This window comes from Erythrolamprus reginae, chromosome 7, assembly GCF_031021105.1.
Source record: "Erythrolamprus reginae isolate rEryReg1 chromosome 7, rEryReg1.hap1, whole genome shotgun sequence".
Classification (NCBI taxonomy): domain Eukaryota; kingdom Metazoa; phylum Chordata; class Lepidosauria; order Squamata; family Dipsadidae; genus Erythrolamprus; species Erythrolamprus reginae.
The window spans coordinates 1,511,704-1,522,203 of NC_091956.1; the positions used below are offsets into that span (position 1 = coordinate 1,511,704).

A 10,500-nucleotide genomic window follows, 5' to 3' on the forward strand; every position below is an offset into this window, starting at 1 on the left:
AAAGAGCAGCTAACAGAAGGAGTTCTTACCAGGGCGCAGACAGAAAACAGAATTAACAAGAAAAAAACCACATAAGGAAAGAAAAATGGAACAATCCCTAAACCTACTCACATTAAACATTAAAGGGTTAAATTCATATGCTAAAGAAAAATAATTTTTACAAAATTACAAAAGCAAAATCTTAGTATAATTTACTTACAGGAAACACACGTAGCACAACAAGATGTAAAACAGTTAAAAACAACAAATTAGGAAGATTATTTATGGCATTATCACATAAAAAAGAGGGGAATAGCGGTATATATTTAAGGGGTATTGTACCCCATGGGGAAAGTTATACCGCCCCGAGTCTTTGGAGAGGGGTGGCATACAAATCAAATATATTATTATTATTATTATTATTATTATTATTATTATTATTATTATTATTAGTTTGTTAGTTAGTTAGTTAGTTAGTTAGTTAGTTAGTTTGTTTGTTTGTTTGTTTGTTTGTTTATTCATTCATTCATTCATTCATTCATTCAATTTTTATGCCGCCATTCTCCTTAGACTCAGGGCGGCTTTACAACATGTTAGCAATAGCACTTTTTAACAGAGCCAGCCTATGGCCCCCACAATCCGGGTCCTCATTTTACCCACCTCGGAAGGATGGAAGGCTGAGTCAATCTTGAGCCGGTGATGAGATTTGAACCGCTGACCTTCAGATCTACAGTCAGCTTCAGTGGCCTGCAGTACAGCACTCTACCTGCTGCGCCACCCTAGCTCATTATTACAGTAGTACCTTGACTTACGAATTTAATTGGTGCGGGAAGGAGGCTCGTAAGTCAAAAAGCTTGTATGACGAAACATTGTTTCCCATAGGAATCAATGGAAAAGCGATTAATGCGTGCAAGCCCAAAAATCAGAAACCGGCCGCCACCCCCTCAGGCCGCTCCGTCCGGGATGAGGCTCCTCCGGAGGGATGCACGGGGGATCCAGAGGAGCCCCATCCCGGGCGGAGCGGCCTGAGGGGGCCGGTGCGGCGGCGCCTTCGTCTCCTCCCACGCCCCGCCCCCGCTCAGCAATCGGCTCGGCAGCATTGCTGGCATTCCAGGCGGGCCGCCCGGCATGAGCACCGGTTTCGTGCCTCTCAGGCCGGGCAGACAAGAGGTGTGGCGCTCCCACGGGGAAAGGAGAAGGCGGCGGCTCAAGCCCTTCCCTGTGCACCCCTCCGGAGGAGCCCCTCTGGCGGTTGTCCGGGTGGGTGAAGGTGGCTGGGCCGCTGACAGGGACAGGCGGTGAGCGCTTGTATCCCGAATTTGGGCTCGTAAGTAGAACAGAAATATCTCTCGCATCTCGAAATACTCGTATATAGAGCAGCTCGTATGTCGAGGTTCTACTGTATTATTATACAATTGGATAGAGAAAAAAACAGAAATAAAAAACAAACAAAATAAAAGAGGACAACATAGAAAAGGCAATGTAAAAACAACTGTAATTCTAAATACACAAGTTTCCATAAACTTCTTGTATGTATTGTATGATTTGTCTTATTTTTGTATGTGTTTGTTTGTTATTCAATTAAAAAAAAATAAAGAAGCCAAATCTTGCAGCCACGTTGCGTGCATGGCCTGTGCATAGCCGGCTCAATTTCTGCTGGTGGAACGGTGTTCCACCCCGTGGTCCATGCTGCCCACCCCTGCCCGTGGGTATCAAACCCCAGCAGCTCTACCTGGGGGTTGAACAGAGCTGTGGAGAGCTCATTTTCAGCGTGGGGTTCAGGCTCCTTCCAAGCTCCACCTGCCCCTTCAAAGATTGGCAGTTCCCTGCAACCTGCCACGGAGCTTTTGGGCACAACTGTGGAATGGTGTGGCAGAGCCTGGCTCTCCCCAAACCCTGGTAGCTCACAGTAATTTGTTGGGCTGGGGGATTGACCATCTTTGAGGGAGAATGTAGGATTTTATTCCCCAAGTGCAGCTCTTTGGAAAGCCCAGAGTTGTGCTGAGTCTTGAAAGAAGAAACCTGCAACCAAGAAAACTAAGGTGCAGCAATTGCAGAGGTGTGAACAGTGTTGGGAGAGACGGTCTTTCCTGCTAGCTGGTAGCCTTGCAGGGCTCCTCCTTCCTGGAAGCCCCAGAACAGGGGTTTGAGCAGCAGGTCAGAAGGAGGAAAGAAGGTGTCCTGTCGAGCTCTCTGGTAGAATCCTCCCAAAAATGCACAGATACAATTTCAGACACACACACGTTTGAAAATTCAAAACAATGTTCTTTATACAGAAAATTCAAATAAACAGAGCACTCTTTTTGTATAGCAAAGAGCACTTGTCTCCAAACAAATTGGTAATTTGTACAAGTCCCTTATCAGTTCTGAGATACTTAGCTTGCAGCTGTGAGGCAATTCACAGTCCTTCTTTCACAAAGTGAAACACACTTGACTCTGGGTTAGTTTCAAAGCGGGGGAAAATCAGCACACAAAAGGTCAAAGTCAGTAAAGCAGTCACGAAACACAACAATCAGATAATCCTCCACAATGGCCAAACCCAAAGGCTGCTCTTTATAGCAGCCTCACTAATGACCACAGCCCCACCCAACCACAGGTGGCCTCATTTTCTTTGATAATAATCTCTCAGTTGTTGCCTATGCATCGCTCTCCGCATGCGTGGCTGTATCATTAACTCTTGTTCCGAATCCAAGGAGGAGCTAGATAATTGATCTCCTTCTGAGCTGTCTGCCCCACTCTCCTCCTCCCTGTCACTCATGTCTTCTTGGTCAGAGGAGCCTTCATCAGCAGATTCCACCGGGGGCAAAACAGGTCTGCAGCATGTGGATGTCTCCCCCACATCCACAGTCCTTGGGGCAGGAGCTGGGCCAGAGCTAACCACAACAGAAGGTGAGCAGATATGTCCTCCCCACCAACCTGAGGTGGCCAAGTGACTTTACTTCCTCCACCCTGGGCATGACCTGAGTTTGCATCAGATTGTGTTCATCCTGGAAGCACTGAAGATGGTGGCTGATTTTATGGGGACAAACTAAGGGCAGAGCGAGGGATGAGGGAAGACGTACGGGCTTAGGAGGAGAGGAGACAAGGACGGTGGAACAAAGAAGCTCCCTGTTCTTCTCTCATCGTGGTTAGGTGTAAATGTGGAATGGCCCATAGACGAGGTTTGATCATGGCTTCCAAGACCCTGTTAGTTCACCCAAACGCCTCCTCGGTTCCCCCTGGATGTTCCATTGTTTCGGGAGCCTGATCTGCCCCACTCTTTGCGCTTGTACCCTATGGGCTGCATGGCTGCTGCTTCTACAGCTTCCTCCACTGATGCTCCTGGGGAGGCTCTGATTCTGGACATGTTTTGGGCTGAAAATCTCTCCGTCATTCACTGTAAATGATGTCTGGGGTTTTTTTCTTTCAGGCGTTCTTGGTAAATATGGTGAAAGACAAAATGGTTCCTTCCTGGATTGGAATGAAAAAACATAAAACAACATATAAAAAAAAAACCAAATATTACTGGGTATGGACACATTCCAATACAACAGTCAATAAATTGTAAGTATCTAATTCAAGTTTGTTTCTTATAGCCCAAAATGTCTTCAGATTTGAGACAGGTGACAGAAGTTACAATGGTTTTGTGCATGATTATATTATTGCAATTCAGTAATTGTAAATGAGGACATAATAATAATAATAATAATAATAATAATAATAATAATAATAATAATAATAATAATAATATTTGTGTAATTTTTCACCATATTTGTGTCATTATGTGGGAGTCATTACAAATTGCTGAAGATAGATTGGAATATAGCAATTCTCTCTGCATATGTATACATAATTGTATGTGGGTGTGTGTGAGTGAGTGTGTGCGTATGTGTGTGTGAATGTGTGTGTGCAGAACAATCTTTGAATTATCAAGGACATGCACGTAGAAACAGGGTATTGCAGTAGATAGGAGTAATTGTCCAGTGTCACACAGAGAGATGTGTTAAAGTGCATGTAGTGTTTACTTTAACAAACAGAACAGTTCAAATAAACAGTCCAAGTCATGCAAGTTCAGATCAGTCAATCTCTAGAAGTACAACAATCTTCTTACCAGTTTGCTTTTGTCACACACATTCAACAAAGATATTACAGCTTACAAACACATCAGAACATCAGCGCATAACACAGAGATCACTTCTAAGTCAAAGAATCAATCAGAATGAAACAACGGAGAGAATAAACCATAATCTCTAGCTCCCTCCTATGGCAACGTGCAATACTACAGCCAATGAGAGCATAGCATACATTTTAAAGCTATATTAAACCAATCCACACAACCATACATTGTTGGCTTCTTTATATATAACCAACTAACATTCTCCCCTTTGGGTAGGCTAATATATAAGACTTTACATTCTCAAATTATAGCTTTCATAGCGTTCCTTATGCTTAATAGCACCTTGAGCTTTTGTAAACTGATCTGCAATATTTTTATTTATTTATCTATCTATTTATTTATTTAGTCAAGTACGTATTGATAGTATAGAAAGATATAATAATGTTTATATGCGATACTAGTAAAAGAGAAACATTAGGACGGGGTGAGGTCAAGATTGGATAGACTAACGGTAAGGTTTTCGGAGAGGGGCGGCATACAAATCTAATAAATAGATAGATGGATGGATAGATAGATAGATAGATAGATAGATAGATAGATAGATAGATAGATAGATAGATAGATATGTGATGATATTACAGAGTCAGGTAGTGAGTTCCATGCATTAACTACTCGGTTACTAAAGTTTTATTTCCTGCAGTCAATTTTGCTGTAAGTTTGTATTTGTTGTATAATTGTGTATAATTGTGGTTGAAGATGAAATAATCATTGACAGGAAGGACATTGTAGCAGATGATTTTATGGGCTATGCTTAGATTGTGTTTAAGGTGACATTGTTGTAAGCTTTCTAAACCTAGGGTTGTAAGTCTAGTTGCGTAGTGTATTCTGTTGAGAGTGGAGGAGTGGAGGGCTCTTCTAGTAAAATATCTCTGGACATTTTCTAAAGTGTTTATTTATTTATTTATTTAGTTAGTTAGGTTAGTTATTTATTTATTTAGTCAGTCAGTCAGTCAGTCAGTCAGTCAGTCAGTCAGTCAGTCAGTCAGTCCAACCATGAAGGTTGAAGAGAGTAACATAGATAGATAGATAGATTTTTATTGGCCAAGTGTGATTGGACACACAAGGAATTTGTCTTGGTGCAGATGCTCTCAGCGTACATAAAATAAAATATACATTTGTCAAGAATCATGTGGTACGACACTTAATGATTGTCATAGGGGTCAAATAAGCAATGCAGAAGCAATATTAATAAAAATCTTAGGATATAAGGAACAAGTTACAGTCATACAGTCAACATGGGAGGAAATGGGTGATAGGAATGATGAGAAAAACTAGTAGAATAGAAGTGCAGATTTAGTAGAAAGTCTGACAGTGTTCAGGAAATTATTTGTTTAGTAGAGTGATGGTGTTAGGAAAAAACCTGTTCTTGTGTCTAGTTGTCTTGCTGTGCAGTGCTCTGTAGCGACGTTTTGAGGGTAGGAGTTGAAACAATGTGTGTCCAGGATGTGAGGGGTCAGTAAATATTTTCCCCGCCCTCTTTTTGACTAGTGCAGTATACAGGTCCTCAATGGAAGGCAGGTTGGCAGCAATTGTTTTTTATGCAGTTCTGATTCTCCTCTGAAGTCTGTGTCGGTCTTGTTGGGTTGCAGCACCAAACCAGACGGTTATAGAGGTGCAGATGACAGACTCATCTAGTAATATATATCAAAGAAAGGATAAAAGAAAAGAAATAAGAATAAAACACGTCAATGGAGAATACAGGAAAAGATATCTGAGTGGAAGAAAAGATATAGGAGATATAGGAGAGACAATTGGACTTATGTACGCCCCTTACTGACTTCTTAGGAACCTGGAGAGATCAATCGTGGAGAGTCTAAGGGAAAAATGTTGGGGGTTAGGGGTTGACACTACGGAGTCCGGTAATGAGTCCCATGCTTTGACAACTTGATTGCTAAAGTCATATTTTTTACAGTCTAGTTTGGAGCGGTTAATATTAAGTTTGAATCTGTTGCATGCTCTTGTATTGTTGTGGTTGAAGCTGAAATAGTCATTGACAGGCAGGACATTGCAGCATATGATCATGTGGGCAATACTTAGATCGTTTTTAAGGCATTGTAGTTCTAAGCTTTCAAGACCTAGGATTGTAATTCTAGTTTTGTAGGGTATTCTGTTTTAAATGGAGGAGTGAAGGGCTCTTGTGGTGAAGTATCTTTGGACATTTTCAAGGATGTTGATGTCCAAGATGTGATATGGGTCCCAGACAGATGAGCTGTATTCAAGGATGGGTCTGGCGAACGTTTTGTAAGCTCTGGTAAGTAGTGTGAGATTGCCGGAGCAGAAGCTATATAGGATCAGATTAGCAACTCTAGAAGCCTTTATGGTGATATTGTTGTAGTCGGCTTTGGCGCTTAAGTCATTTCATATTAGTATACCAAAGTCTTTTACTGTGTTGGGGTTGTCTGTGAGATTTTGTTTATTCAGTTTATATAGGAGGGTCGGATTCTTTTTGTCGATGTGGATAACAGAGCATTTGTTGGTTGATATTTGAAGTTGCCAGGTGTTAGACCAATATGAGACAAACTCAAGGTCTTTTTGAAGAATAACTTTGATGTCCATGGTGTTGAAGAGTTTTACATTGTCAGCGAAAAGAACACAGTTGTTCGTGATATGATCGCAGAGGTCGTTGATGTAGAGAATGAAAAGAGTAGGTCCTAGTACTCTGCCTTGGGGAACACCATTTTTAACAGGGACGGGGGTAGAAATGGCGCTTCCAATTTTGACAGCAGGTAGAGTGCTGTACTGGAGGCCTCTGAAGCTGACTGTAGACCTGTAGGCCAGCGGTTCATAGAAACATAGAAACATAGAAGACTGATGGCAGAAAAAGACCTCATGGTCCATCTAGCCTTCCCTTATACTATTTCCTGTATTTTATCTTAGGATGGATATATGTGTATCCCAGGCATGTTTAAATTCAGTTACTGTGGATTTACCAAACACGTCTGCTGGAAGTTTGTTCCAAGGATCTACTACTCTTTCAGTGAAATAATATTTTCTCACGTTGCTTTTGATCTTTCCCCCAACTAACCTCAGATTGTGTCCCCTTGTTCTTGTGTTCACTTTCCTATTAAAAACAGTTCCCTCCTGAATCTTATTTAACCCTTTAACATAGTTAAATGTTTCGATCGTGTCCCCCCTTTTCCTTCTGTCCTCCAGACTATACAGATTGAGTTCATGAAGTCTTTCCTGATACGTTTTATGCTTAAGACCTTCCACCATTCTTGTAGCCCGTCTTTGGACCCATTCAATTTTGCCAATACAGTAGTACCCCTAGATACGAGCATAATTGGTTCCAGAAGGGAGCTTGTATCTCGAGCAAACTCGTATCTGGAACAAATTGCTTTAGACTTTGTTTTCCCCTCCGAGATAACCAAAAGCAAGGATTCATGCGCCACCTAGTGGATGCTCGGCTCGTATTCCGAATTTCAGCTCGGAACTTGAACAGAAATGTCTCTCCCCTCCTAGCTCGTATCTGGAAATACTCGCATGTAGAGTAGCTCGTATCTAGAGGTCCTACTATATCTTTTTGTAGGTGAGGTCTCCAGAACTGAACACAGTATTCCAAATGTGGTCTCACCAGCGCTCTATATAAGGGGATCACAATCTCCCTCTTCCTGCTTATTATACCTCTAGCTATGCAGCCAAGCATCCTACTTGCTTTTCCTACTGCCCGACCACACTGCTCACCCATTTTGAGACTGTCAGAAATCACTACCCCTAAATTCTTCTCTTCTGAAGCTTTTGCTAACACAGAACTGTCAATGCAATACTCAGATTGAGGATTCCTTTCCCCAAGTGCATTATTTTACATTTCGAAACATTAAACTGCAGTTTCCATTGCTTTGACCATTTATCTAGTAAAGCTAAATCATTTACCATATTACAGACCCCTCCAGGAATATCAACCCTATTGCACACTTTAGAGTCATTGGCAAATAGGCAAACCTTCCCTACCAAACCTTCCCCTATGTCACTCACAAACATATTAAAAAGAATAGGACCCAGAACAGACCCTTGTGGCACACCGCTTGTAACCTGACTCTGCTCAGAATACTCGCCGTTAACAATAACTCTTTGATGTCTACGCTTCAGCCAGCTTGAAATGGGATGGATTGCCATGCAGGACCCAGTCCCGTGGCTGCTGGCTGGCTGCATTGGCAGTGGCACCTCGGTTAGTTCCAGATTTCTTCCTTCTGGCAGCTCCTGGGTGGGACTAACTGGGGCGCCTTTGACAATGCAGCCAGCCAGCAACCACGAGGCTGGGTCCTGCACGGCAGCATCAGCAGCGGTCCATCCCGCCTGGGAGCCACCAGAAGGAAGAAATCCTGCAGGAAGGAAAGGATTTCTTCCTGCTGGCAGCTCGTGGCCAGGATGGATCACCCCTGGCGCCACGCAGAAGACAGTGGCCAGGAGACGTGCTCGGTGCCCTCCCTGCTGAAGTCGCCCCGCTCCCATTCTGGTTGTGGTGGGGTGGTTCAAGCAGGTAGGCGGCAGGTATGGCATCTAACCTTCTGCTACATTGGCCACCTCTCCGAGCTGCTTCTCGCAGTGGCTCAGCCAGGAGACGCGCCCAGCACTCTGCCTGCTCGAGCCGCCATGCTCCCACTCTGGCTGCAGTGGGGCAGCAGGCACATCTCCTGGCTGAGCCAGCGCAAGAAGCAGCTCGGACAGGTGGATGCTGTACACCATGCCTGCCCGCCATGGAACATTTTTTCCTGCTGGCGGCTCCCAGCTGGAACTGACAGCTGCCACCACCAAGCCTCCCAGCCCCAAGCCCCACGGCCATTGGTCAGTCCCTGCAGCGCCGCCCCCCCCATTCAGTCCCACTCGGGAGCCACCAGCGGGAAGAAATCCTCCAGGAAGGGGAACAGCTCATCAGGGAGACTCTAGCAAGCGCGCGAAGCAGGAGTGGCATCGTCTCCCCGCCTAGCTGCTCTCCTTCTGCGCGGATTTCTTCCCACTGGTGGTTCCTGGCCAGGACAGCTCCTAGCCACAATTCTGCACATGCGCAGGAAATTGAAGGGTGTGTCCCCCCCCCAGAGCATTCCGGTAGGGCTGCAAATGGCTGTGCTTTACTGTGGAGGACCTTCCCCAGTGCTTTCTTTCAGGGAGATCATAATGAGGAAAGGACCAAACTCAACAGTGCCCCACATATGAGTACCCATCAGCCTGACTTCGCTTCCCATTGCTACCCCCAGCTGAAATCACCAGCAAAGAGGGGAATAGAAACACTCCAGAATTCTCCCCAACCCTCAAATCCTCAATAGAAGGATGCTATGGTCCATTTTTTTCTATTAAAAAAACCTAGCTGCCTAGAGATGTGTAATCTTTTGCCCTGGGCTTTTCCAAAGGATGAAGGGGGAGATGTGTCATCAACATTTTAGTGAACCCCGTTTCTATTTCTCTGCCATAATGATGCTCATTATGTCTGGAGCACTGACGGCTGCTGTTTCTTTTTTTTTCAGTTACTGGCATGACAGTACAACAAAACCAAAACCAGAGCAAATCTATGCAAAACTGCAACATCGTTGTGATAAAAGATTGGAGTGCTGGATTCAGTCTGGCGATGATTGGGGACCAAGCATTTGCAAGAGGAAACCTGAGGACAAATGGATAAACTAATTCTTTGCTGATCGTTACCCAAAATTATATTTGATGAACTCAGTGAGAAAAAAAAGCCAGTTGATAAAGCTGCCTCCTAAAAACCGTTGCCCCAGTCAGCCAGTGTGGAGGCCTGAAAGAACTCAGCTTCCCAAGACCTTTCCCATCCAGCCTTCATTGATGAAATAAGCTCTCTATTTAACCAATTAAGGGGCAAGTAAAAAAGAATTAAAAGAAAAAAACTGTCTTTCCTGTATTCATTTTATTTAGTTCTTGCTGGGCAAACTTTATTGTTGGTAAGCTGCTCAGAGTCACTGATTTCAGTGGATGGAATCTGGTGAGAACAGGATTCTGTCCTCTCTTTGACCTTTTGGTGACGTTTGGTAGCATCAAGTGGGGGATCCTTTCAGGCCAGCTCTGGGGTTGAGATGATGATGTTATGCATGAGCCTCCCGAAAAATTCAAGGGTAAAAAAGTCAGACACACACACACTTGAAAATTCAAAAACAATGGTTTTTTTCACAAACACCCTAACACCCTTGAAAATGTCCAAAGATATTTCACCAGAAGAGCCCTTCACTCCTCCACTCGAAACAGAATATCCTACGAAAATAGACTAACAATCCTGGGCCTAGAAAGCCTAGAACTACGGCGCCTAAAACACGATTTGAGTATTGCCCACAAGATCATATGCTGCAACGTCCTACCGGTCAATGACTACTTCAGCTTCAACCGCAACAACACAAGAGCACATAACAGATTCAAAC

The 10,500-nt window shown here is 43.7% G+C and overlaps 1 protein-coding gene across 2 annotated transcripts in view; it reads left to right on the top strand.

Moving 5' to 3' along the window:
* Positions 1-9,980, top strand: part of LOC139170077 (CD209 antigen-like protein B) — a 45,534-nt gene extending 35,554 nt beyond the window's left edge. For both annotated transcript variants that reach the window (XM_070756825.1, XM_070756822.1), the window contains 2 exons: positions 3,389-3,522; positions 9,598-9,980. Coding sequence is in view for 1 of the 2 variants with exons in the window: in XM_070756822.1 (XP_070612923.1) it covers positions 3,389-3,522; positions 9,598-9,754 (291 nt within the window). In the remaining variant the exon portion in view is untranslated. The remainder of the gene's footprint in view (positions 1-3,388; positions 3,523-9,597) is intronic.
* The last annotated feature ends 520 nt before the right edge of the window (positions 9,981-10,500 follow it).